At 44.9% G+C, this 12,248-nt stretch overlaps 1 protein-coding gene across 3 annotated transcripts in view; it reads left to right on the top strand.

Annotated features, from left to right (window-relative positions):
- Positions 1-12,248, top strand: part of gabpa (GA binding protein transcription factor subunit alpha) — a 74,451-nt gene that overhangs the window by 29,707 nt on the left and 32,496 nt on the right. For all 3 annotated transcript variants that reach the window (XM_087992472.1, XM_087992471.1, XM_087992473.1), the window contains 2 exons: positions 3,368-3,515; positions 6,207-6,291. In XM_087992472.1, the coding sequence (XP_087848598.1) occupies positions 3,368-3,515; positions 6,207-6,291 (233 nt within the window). The remainder of the gene's footprint in view (positions 1-3,367; positions 3,516-6,206; positions 6,292-12,248) is intronic.

The raw sequence follows: 12,248 nt of genomic DNA on the forward strand, positions 1-12,248 counted from the left end.
TGTTCACTGATTTTGTTTTCTTTCTAACAATAGAAACAATTATTAATTTGTTTTTGACTGTGGAGAGGAACTGTCTGTAGCTGGAAAACAGGGCATTTTTGGCAACAGCAAGGACAGAGCAAGTATACTTAGATGCAGAATGAAGCTCGCTTTTCTCTGCACTAAACAATAAGGTTTGACCATGACCTCCAAATTGTGGTTTGTCGCCCTGGGGATAATTCTGCTTTGTTCTCCAGTCGGCTGATTTAGAACACAGGCCGAGTGTGAAGATGAGAGACCGATTTTGTGCTGTTGACTCTGGTCATAAAACCAAATTAGAAAATCCCACAAATCTTTTTACTAGTGGTCCTATTAAAACAAGTCTCATATCCAGTCCTTCCCTGTTGTGAGCAATATACCTTCTAAGAATTTTTTTCAAGAAATCTGTCAGTATTCTGCTCAAACATTTCAGTATTTGGATTATGTTCCCTTGTGTACTGAAGACTGACAGTTGATTTGATCCAAATGTTTAAAATAGTATAATAATTTAATTGGTATTGGTGCAAGGAAACTTATCCTTTCTAATGGGGTGGTGTGAACACTTTTAGGCCCAATATCTAAGGAAGAATTTCCTGGCCTTTGAGGAGGTTCACAAGAATGATCCCAGGAATGAAGGGCTTGTCATATGAGGAGCAGGTGAGAACTCTGCATTTGGGATGCAGCAGAGTTTAGAAGGTTGTAGCAGGGAGATCTGATTGGAACTTACAGAATGCTGAGGGGCCTGGATAGAATGAGCCATGCCGAAGATGTTTCCACTTGGTGGGAGAGACTCTGACTTGAGTGCACTGCTTCAGATTGAAGGGGCAACCCTTTTAAGAACTGAGCTGTGGAGGAATTTCTTCAGCTAGACAGTGATGAATCTGTGGATCTCATCGCTACAGAGGGCTGTTGATGTCAAATCATTGAATGTACTTCAAACAGACACAAAGGTTCTTGATTAATAAGGGGATCAAGGGTTACAGAGAGAAGGCAGGAGAATGGAACTGAAGCATATCAACAAAGATCGAATTGTTAGGTTCTTTTCCCAAGATTTCGCACACGAGATGCAATTTGCACACGCCAACTTCTGCAAACAGTTAAAGTTTATTAAAGCTTGTACAAGTTAGGTGACCCTCTTTGCCCCCCCTCGCAGGCGTGCGAAGTTGGATCAAAGTGAGGCACTCGACAAATAACACATCCCCTTTATACAAGTCAGTGGCAATGCTCACAGATACTCTGGCCACTCCCCCACAGTCATACGCCATTCAAGACAACCCACTGTTCCTCACAGTCACATGCAGCCCCAGGTACAATGGCAGGCTGAGATCATCCTCAGGGATAATGCAAATGCTGATACCCTAATCCTGGGGAATCGTTATGCAGACGATTTCCTGACTCAACGAGTTCCCAAGACAATGCAGATGCGATGTACCTCTGACCAGAAAGCATTTCTGAATGGAAGAAATTGAATTGATAGTTTAACTTGACAATAGCAGGAGAGTAATAGCAAATGACTGTCTAAATGAAGTGTAATTTACAATGGATAGTCATCATCCAAGGAACAGGAGAATCGACGTTTCGGGCATAAGCCCTTCCTGAAGAAGGGCTTATGCCCGAAACGTCTATTCTCCTGTTCCTTGGATGCTGCCTGACCTGCTGCACTTTTCCAGCAACACATTTTCAGCTCTGATCTCCAGCATCTGCAGCCCTCACTTTCTCCCCAATGGATAGTCATCCTCATTCTTTCATGGCTGTCGTCCCCACCCAAAGGCAGTGCAGTTTAACCCTTTAATATTACATGAATGTCCAGACAGAGATTCCCATTTAATCTTTTAACAATACAGAATGGAGAGTAAATTCAATGGGCAGAGTGGCCTAATTCTAATCCTATATTGCATGGTCTAAATAAAGAATCAGGCAAGAAAGGTACTGCTTATCACTGGCCACTCAGCTTAATAAAAAGAATCTGGCATCCTAATCTTAAATAAATACCAGACCACTGGGACTCAGATCAGGAAACACATTTTTGTTAGATAAAAACAGTAAAAGTCTGGAATTATATACCCCAAAAATCATAGAATTGTGATGGTGCAGAAGGAGGCCATTCTGCCCATTGAAATTGCCACAGCTGTCTGAGCATTTTAACCTGCTGCCAATCTCGTGCTTTTTCACTGTAACCCTATATGTTGTTCTATTTAACTGATCATCAAAAGCCCCCTTAAATGCTTCAACTGAACCTATCTCCGCTACAGTTCAGGCATTGTATTCTGTGCCTGAACTGCTTGCTATGTGAAAAAGTATTTATCTGCACCTCACATTTGCTTCTTTTGCAAAAGACTGAAACTATGCCCTATGCTTCTCAACCCGTTTCCAATTGCAAACAGTTTCTCCCTATCCACTCTGTCCAGACCCCTGATTTTGTAAACTTCAATCAAACTCTCCAAAGAAAACAATCCCAACTTTTTCAGTTTTTCTTCCTGACTGAAACGTCTCATCACTGGAACCATTTTCTTAAACATCCTCTTCACTCTCCAGTACATTTGCATCCTTCCAATAGAATGTGCCACACAATGCTGCATCTGAGGCCTAACCTTCTCTTAGATACAATCATCATAACCTTCTTGCACTTGTACTGTACGACCCTATAAATGAAACTTAGAATAGTTATGCTTTATTAACAGCTCTTTCTACCTATCCTATCCCTCTTTAATGATCTGTGTATGTAAACACCCACGTCTCCCTGCTCCAGCAAACCCTTTGGATCAGTGCCCTTTATTTTCTACTTATTCAGTATGTTCTTTGTACACTTCTCTGCATTGAACTCCATTTGAAATCCATGCCCCACTCTGCCAAAGTGTTGGTGCCTTTTTGAAGTTCTACACTGCCCTTCTCGTAGTTTACAATTCTCCAAGTTTGTCATCCTCAAACTTTGAAATTACACATAACAATTTAGATCAATAATTTCTAATCAGCCTGTCTAGAGATATTATTGTACGCCTCTAGAGCAGGTGGGATTTGAACCCTTTCCTCCTGGCTCAGAGGTAGATGCACTGGATCTTAACATTTTTCGTTAGCTAAGCGAGATGGAGCCACAATAGGCAAATAGAATTAAGATGTTGATTGACCACGATCTATTTGAATAGTGCCGTAAACTCAAAAGCAACCTGTCGGAATAGGAGATGAGGACCAAGATGAGTTGTTGAGACGAGATATCTGGTTTATTTTTCTATTACAGGAACCTGCACAAAATGTAATCTCAGTTGCTCACTTTTTAGAACAATTTTAATTATGAACTAGAATAAACTTTTTTTTTTGTTTGAAGTTTTTGATCTTTCTGTTTGTTTTTCAGCATTGCAGAGCAAACAACTATCACCACAGCAGAGTTTGTGAGCCAGTCCATTGATATCAATGAGCCCATTGGAAACCTCAAGAAGCTGTTAGAACCACGTCTTCAGTGTTCCTTGGAAGCACACGAGATTTGTCTGCAAGATATTCTGGTAAACAATAAGATTTTAAAAACATTTTATTAGGAGAGTCAAAATATCTTTGAGTGTTGCACTCAGTGACATTGGAAGAAAATGGCTGTCCAATTTCCTACACAGATGAATTCCTACTCCATATTGTTTGTGCGAGGTGTTCCTCAGCAAGGGCCAATCCACTGGATCTATTCGTAGGGCTTTTTGGTTGCTTCAAGGAGCTATGCATAGGGAGTGAAAGCCACTTTGTCATCTCCTTTGCCATAATGCAGGGAAACTAGAAGCTATATCTCTTGTTTCCTTCTGCAGCTTCAGTAGTTCATCACAACCTGCCTCTTTGACTCAGTTTTGTTACAAACATATAAATGAGGAACAGGAGTAGGCCCCTTGGCCCCTCTAATTTCTTTCTTACCAGTTACTTCTATTAATTTCTCTCTTGTCCTGTTCGAGTCCTGCAGCACCATTTTAGCACCTCCCATGGCATGTCTTTTTAACTTCACAACAGGATGTGGGTATAGCTGCCAAGACCAGCATTTATTGTGCTTTCTTATACTGCTGGAAGCTGTCGGCTCCTTCAGGAAGCCTTTTAAGTCCGTCTCATTCTTGTGGGCCTGGAGAGACATAAAGCTCAGCTCAGATCAGATTTCCTTCCCTGATTATGAAACGTTTTCACAAAAGATGATTTCCTTGTTTGCTGATGAAGTATTGTCAATGTAAAATTGTCAGGATGAGGAGAGATTTAACATAAACCTCACTGGGACCATTACTGGGCCGCAGAATTCCTTGATAAAGGATATTGGATTGCTTCAACAAGGAGGGAATACTTGGAAAATGGGTCAAATTGTGTCCATCAGTGCGGTAAATTTGAATGCTTCTAATTATTTTACTGAGCATCTTTCATTAAACTTGTGCGTTGCTGGGTTGATAAAGGAGAAAAGATAATAGCTTCTTGTTTTGCATTTGATACTTCTGATAAGAAGCTTATAGAATCATAGAATCCCTACAGTGTGGAAACAGGCCTTACAGCCCAACAAGTCCACATGGACCGTCAGAGTATCCCACCCAAACCCATTCCCCTACCCTATTACTCAACATTTACCCCTGACGAATGCATCTAACCTACACATCCCTGAACACTATGGGCAATTTAGACTGGCCAATTCACCTAACCTGCACATCTTTCAATTGTGGGAGGAAACTGGAGCATCCGGAGGAAACGCATGCAGACGTGGGGAGAGTATGCAAACTCCACGCAGACGGTCACCCGAAGCTGGAATTGAACATGGATCCCTGGCACTGTGAGGCAGCAATGCTAACCACTGAGCCACCCCCAATTTTATTTCTTCCCTGACTGCCTCACTGCGATACTGACTACACACCACTCTTCCCAGACTGCCTCACTCCGATACTAGCTACAGGCCACTCTTCCCAGACTGCCTCACTGCGATACTAGCTACAGGCCACTCTTCCCAGACTGCCTCACTGCGATACTAGCTACAGGCCACTCTTCCCAGACTGCCTCACTGCGATACTAGCTACAGGCCACTCTTCCCAGACTGCCTCACTGCGATACTAGCTACAGGCCACTCTTCCCAGACTGCCTCACTGCGATACTAGCTACAGGCCACTCTTCCCAGACTGCCTCACTGCGATACTAGCTACAGGCCACTCTTCCCAGACTGCCTCACTGCGATACTAGCTACAGGCCACTCTTCCCAGACTGCCTCACTGCGATACTAGCTACAGGCCACTCTTCCCTGACTGCCTCACTGCGATACTAGCTACAGGCCACTCTTCCCTGACTGCCTCACTGCGATACTAGCTACAGGCCACTCTTCCCTGACTGCCTCACTGCGATACTAGCTACAGGCCACTCTTCCCAGACTGCCTCACTGCGATACTAGCTACAGGCCACTCTTCCCAGACTGCCTCACTGCGATACTAGCTACAGGCCACTCTTCCCAGACTGCCTCACTGCGATACTAGCTACAGGCCACTCTTCCCAGACTGCCTCACTGCGATACTAGCTACAGGCCACTCTTCCCAGACTGCCTCACTGCGATACTAGCTACAGGCCACTCTTCCCAGACTGCCTCACTGCGATACTAGCTACAGGCCACTCTTCCCAGACTGCCTCACTGCGATACTAGCTACAGGCCACTCTTCCCAGACTGCCTCACTGCGATACTAGCTACAGGCCACTCTTCCCAGACTGCCTCACTGCGATACTAGCTACAGGCCACTCTTCCCAGACTGCCTCACTGCGATACTAGCTACAGGCCACTCTTCCCAGACTGCCTCACTGCGATACTAGCTACAGGCCACTCTTCCCAGACTGCCTCACTGCGATACTAGCTACAGGCCACTCTTCCCAGACTGCCTCACTGCGATACTAGCTACAGGCCACTCTTCCCAGACTGCCTCACTGCGATACTAGCTACAGGCCACTCTTCCCAGACTGCCTCTCTGCGATACGAGCTACAGGCCACTCTTCCCAGCACTCTTTTTAATGTCCCTTTTCCAGTGGAGAGTACTCAAGTCGCCATTTTCTCTTTTGTGATATGGACAGTGGTTTAGCTTCTACTTCATTTCAAGTTTCAATATTAATAATCATCAACTTTTCCTTCTACTGTAGAATAACATCAGATGAATTAGACTTGGAATGCCCTGCGAATCAAAGAATGTTTCTTGCTTTGTCATCTTACATTTTAGCTGGATCCTAATCGTAGTTTGTTTGACCAAGGAGTGAAAACTGATGGCACTGTTCAGCTCAGCGTGGAAGTCATTTCCAGACAAGGTAAATTTGGTCTAAAACTTGTAACAGCTTGATCTTGCATTGCATTCTGTGCTCAAGATTTACATTTTTTTCCTATTCAGGAAGCATGATCTAACCAGACTGATTGATTGATTGCAATCAGAAATGTTTGGAATATTCCCAGATTGATTTTTTTTTTACTTTCGTTTTTTTTTTTACTCTGCCTCCTCATCACCCTCCTCCCTCCAGCTGTCAAGAGCCTTACTGGACCTGCATTAGGAGCTTGTTTGGAATGCCAGCTTAATGTGCTGATAATCCTGTGTCAGTGGGCTACTGGTGATAGCCCCAAGTTAAATTTCTACCTTTGCCACGTCTGGTTGCCAGGCAGATGAAAGATCAGCTTTTGATGTTTCCTAGACTTTTTCCTATAGTATTTGAATTCGTTTTACAATTCCCACCAGTTTAGCCACCTCTCCTCGCCCACTGCGGACCCTCTGAGCACTGAGGCCATGGTAGAGGGCCTGCAAAAACTCAGAAGCCTAGATGGGATCAGTTAGCTTGACCAAAACCAGAAACTGACCCTGCTGTTTCGTCTGTTGATACTGTGTTGTCTTGTTTAGAATACAGAGGAGCCTCGTTTATCTGAATATCGGATTATCTGGCAAGATCGCAAGGTCCCAATGCTCGGCTAAATTATGGTATCCGACATTCGATTATCTGGAATTCATTTAACCGAAAGAAATTCTCCCTGCCCGTGTCCTTCAGATAATCCAAGTTCCTCTGTATCCATCATTGAAACTGACCATTCCATCTATTGGTCAACATAAGTCTCCTCCTATTCCTCTTTATCTAGCCTCAAAAGTATATCTTTCATCTTATTCATTCATAGGATGTGGATGAATGGGTTAGGGCTAGGCTACCTTTTTGCTGCCTATCAATAATTGTCCTGAAGATGCTCAGGCGATGAGCTACCTTCCCAAACCACTGCAGTCCAAGTGATGTGGTTCACCACAGTACTGATAGGAAGCAAGTTCCAGGAGTTGGTCCAGAGATCATGAAGGAGTGGCAGTATATTTCCAAGTAGCCACCAACTCATCACCACCTTCTCAAAAGTAACGTGATTCACCAGGATGTTACCTGGGCTGGAAAGTCTCAGTTAAGAGAGACTGGACAGGCTGGGTTTGTTTACCTTGGAGCAGAGGAGGTTGAGAAGGGGAGGGGGCATCTGATTGAGGTATACAAAATTATGAGAGTCACAGAGAGAGTAGATCATGAGATCCTTACCCCCATGGCAAGCATGTCTAAGAATAGAGAGCATAGGTTTAAGGTGGTTTAGAGCAGATCTGTAGAGAGAAAAAAAGTTGTAGAAATATAGACTGTGCTGCCTGAGGGGGTGGTGAGGCAGACATACTCCCATCTCGATAAGCACTCAAACTGCCAGGGTATAGCCGGCAATGAACCAGATTCAGTGAAATGGGATTAGTGTGGTTTGGTGTTTGTTGGTCGGCATAGATGTGGTGGGCCGGAGGACCTGTTTCTGTGCTGTATGATTCGATAAATAAGGATTGGCAATAAATACTGGTTCGGCCAGCAAAACCCAAATCCCATGAGTGAATAAGACAAAAGTTTGATGGTATGGAGGGGAGCTTACTGATGATGGTGTTCCCATGTATTTGCTGCTCTGGTCCTTCTGAGTGGTAGCGATTATGGGTTTGGAAGGTTCTGTTGGAAGAGCCTTGGTGAGTTGCTGCAGTGCGTCTTGTAGGTGGTACGTACTGCTGCATCTGTGCAAGGGAGTGAATATGTATGATGGTAGATGGGGTGCCAGTCGAGTAGTCTGCTTTGACCTGGTTGGTGTCAAGACTGTTCAGTATTGTTGGAGCTGGAATCATCCAGGCAATGGAGAGTATTCCGTCATGCTCCTGATCTGTGCCTTGTGTACGGTGGACAGGTTTCGGGGAGTCAGAAGCAGATTTCTGAGCTACTCTTGTTGCCATTGTATTTATATGGCGCCTTCCAGTTTAGTTTTGGGTCAGTGGTTAGCACTAAGTTGTTAATGCGGAGGGATTCAATGATGGAAACACCATTGAATTGTCGAGGGGCAGTGATTGTCTCCTGTCTTGTTGACAACGGTATGTGAGATTGTTACTTGCCAGTAATTTGCCCAGTCTGGATATTGTCCACATCTTACTACATGGATTGCTTCAGTATCCGAGGAGTCACAAATGGTGCTTGGTCAGGTGCTGCCTTGATGAAAAAGGGCAGCCATCCATGTCTCCCACCTGGAGTTTTGTCCATGTTTGGACCAAGGCTATAGTGAGGTCAGGGGCTGAATGGACTGGGCAAAGCCCAAACTCAGCACGGTGGACAGTTATTATTGACTAAGTCAACATGATTGCTGGCCCTCTTGCTGAGATACTTGTATCATCAATAGTCACAGGTGAGGTGCCGAAAGACTGGAAGTTGGCTAACGTGGTGCCACTATTTAAGAAAGGTGATGGGGACAAGCCAGGGAACTATAGACTAGTGAGTCTGACGTCGGTGGTGAGCAAGTTGTTGGAGGGAATCCTGAGGGACAGGATGTACATGTATTTGGAAAGGCAAGGGCTGATTAGGGATAGTCAACATGGCTTTGTGTGTGGGAAATCATGTCTCACAAACGATTGAGTTTTTTGAAGAAGTAACAAAGAGGATTGATGAGGGCAGAGTGGTGGACGTGATCTACATAGACATCAGTAAGGCATTCGACAAGGTTCCAATGGGAGACTGATTAGCAAGGTTAGATCTCATGGAATACAGGGAAGACTCGCCATTTGGAGACAGAACTGGCTCAAATGTAGAAGACAGAGGCAGGTGGTGGAGGGTTATTTTTCAAACTGGAGGCCTGTAACCAGTGGAGTGCCACAGGGATCGGTGCTGGTCCTCTACTTTTTATCATTTATATAAATGATTCGGATGTGAGCATAAGAGGTACAGTTAGTAAGTTTGCAGATGACACCAAAATTGGAGGTGTAGTGGACAGTGAAGAGGGTTACCTCAGATTACAACAGGATCTTGATCAGATGAGCCAATGGGCTGAGGAGTGGCAGATGGAGTTTAATTCAGATAAATGCGAGGTGGTGCATTTTGGGAAAGCAAATCTTAGCAGAACTTATACACTTAATGGTAAGGTCTGAGGGAGTGTTGCTGAACAAAGAGTCTTTGGAGCGCAGGTTCATAGCTCCTTGAAAGTGGAGTCACAGGTAGATAGGATAGTGAAGAAGGCATTTGGTATGCTTTCCTTTATTGGTCAGAGTACTGAGTACAGGAGTTGAGAGGTCATGTTGCAGCTGTGCAGGACATTGGTTTGGCCACTGTTGGAATATTGCATGCAATTCTGTTCTCCTTCTTATCAGAAGGAAGTTGTGAAACTTGAAAAGGTTCAGAAAAGTTTTACAAGGATGTTGTCATGTTTGGAGGGTTTGAGCTGTAGGGAAGAGGTTGAATAGCCTGGGGCTGTTTTCCCTGGAGCGCCGGAGGCCGAGGGGTGACCTTAGAGGTTTATGAAGTCAAAAGGGGCTTGGATAGGATAAATAGACAAGGTCTTTTCCCTGGGGTGGGGGAGTTCAGAACTAGAGGCCATAGATTTAAGGTGAGAGAGGAAAGATATAAAAGAAACCTAAAGGGCAATTGTTTCATGCTGAGGGTGGTACGTGTATGGAATGAGCTGCCAGAGGAAGTGGTAGAGGCTGGTACAATTGCAACATTTAAAAGGCATCTGAATGGGTGTATGAATAGGAAGGGTTTGGAGGGTTAGATTAGATTACATTACAGTGTGGAAACAGGCCCTTCGACCCAACAAGTCCACACCGACCCGCCGAAGCGTAACCCACCTATACCCCTACATTTACCCCTTACCTAACACTACGGGCAATTTAGCATGGCCAATTCATCTGACCTGCACATCTTTGGACTGTGGGAGGAAACCGGAGCACCCGGAGGAAACCCACGCAGACATGGGGAGAGCGTGCAAACTCCACACAGTCAGTCGCCTGAGGCGGGAATTGAACCCGGGTCTCTGGCGCTGTGAGGCAGCAGTGCTAACCACTGTGCCATCGTGCCGCCCACAATGGATCCAGGTGCTGGCAGTTGGGACTAGATTGGGTTGGGATATCTGATCGGCATGGATGAGTTGGACCGAAGGGTCTGTTTTCGTGTTGTACATCTCTATGACTCAAGTGACACTTCATAACATTGTTATCAACACGTTCCCCCATTTGTGGATGATGGTGAGTGGACTGATTAGTCAGGTTAGATTTGTCGTGTTTTAATGAACACGACATATCTGACCTATTTTCCACACTGTCGGTAGGTGCCTGAGTTGAAGTTGAAGAAGGGCTTATGCCTGAAACGTTGATTCTCCTGCTCCTTGACCTGCTGCGCTTTTCCAGCAACACATTTTTCAACTCTAATCTCCAGCATCTGCAGTCCTCACTTTCTCCTGAGTTGAAGCTGTATTGAAACAGTTTGTCTAGGGGTGTGACAAGTTCTGAAACACAAGCTTTCAATACTGTTGCCAGAATGTAGTTAGTGCTAATAGACTTTGTAGCAGTTGATAATTTTCAACCATTCCTTGATGTCACGTGGAATGAGTTGTTGCTGGCTGGCATTGGTGATGCTGGCGAGTTCCAGAGGTAGTCAGAGCTGGATCTCGGACTCTGCATTTCTGGATGAAGATGCTTGCAAATGTTAGCCTAATCTTTTGCACTGACGTGCTGGGCTCCTCAGTCTTTGAGGATTAGGATGTTTCTGGAAGCAGTACCTTAAGTGTTTTTTTTCATCCATTTGCCTAAAACAATTCACAGCTGGATGTGGCAAGTCTGATTGTGGGATCATTAGCCCTGTCTGTCTCACACTGCTATGTGCTTGGCATGCACAGAGTTCCTGTGTTGTACTTGACCAGGTTGACAGTTCACTTTTGTTTAAGACATTCCTGGTAGTGCTTCTCCTGGCATGCCCTCCTATATTTTTCATTGAACCAGGATTGACCTTCCACTGGATGGTAGTGAAAGAACGGGGGCATATGCAGTGGCATAAGATTCTGCATTGCGAATTAATAGAATTCTGCTCATGGCCCAAAGAGCCTCCTGGGTGCCTTATCTTGAGTTGCTAGATGTGTTTGAAGTCTATCTCATTCAGCATGGTAGTCGTGCCACGTGGCATGATGAAGGGTATCATTGATCTGAAGATGGACTTAGAATTCACAAAGGCCATACGGTACAACAGTCACTCCTACTGATACTATCATGGGCAGGTGTATCTACTCCAAGTAGGTTCGTGCGGATGAGGTCAGCTATATTTTATCCCTTGTCTCACCACATGCTACAGGCCTAGTCTAGCAGCTATGACATCAGTCCATAGTATGCTACCAAGCTACTCTTGCCTCCATCAGTGCAACTTCATAGTGGTGTTTAACAGAGAGAAGGATTGGGGTTTACGACCATAAGGCATAGGAGTGGAAGTAAGGCCATTCGGCCCATTGAGTCTACTCCATTTCAATCATAGCTGATGAGCATTTCAACTCCACTTACCCGCACTCACCCTGTAGCCCTTAATTCCTTGTGAGATCAAGAATTGATCAATTCTGCCTTGAAGACATTTAACATCCCAGCCTCCACTGCTCCGTGGCAATGAATTCCACAGGCCCACCACTGTCTGGCTGAAGAAATGTCTCCTTATTTCCATTCTAAATTGACCCGCTCAAATTCTACGGCTGTGCCCATGGGTCCTAGTCTCCCTGCCAAACGGAAACGGTTTGGTGATCAGTAGGTGGTAATCGGCAGGAGGTTTCTTGCCTGTGTTGATCTGATGGCCGTAATACTATTTAAGTCCAGAGTCATGTGGGAGGACTCCCAGGGCAACTTCCTTCCAATTGTATAATGCTATGCCACCACCTGCGAAGGACCTGTCCTGTTGGTAGAACAGGACATACCCAGGATTGGTGATGATGGTGTCTGAGG

The sequence above is a fragment of the Chiloscyllium plagiosum genome, unplaced genomic scaffold (genome assembly GCF_037043375.1).
Source record: "Chiloscyllium plagiosum isolate Xiang-an unplaced genomic scaffold, Cpla_swu_hap1 HiC_scaffold_12, whole genome shotgun sequence".
NCBI lineage: Eukaryota > Metazoa > Chordata > Chondrichthyes > Orectolobiformes > Hemiscylliidae > Chiloscyllium > Chiloscyllium plagiosum.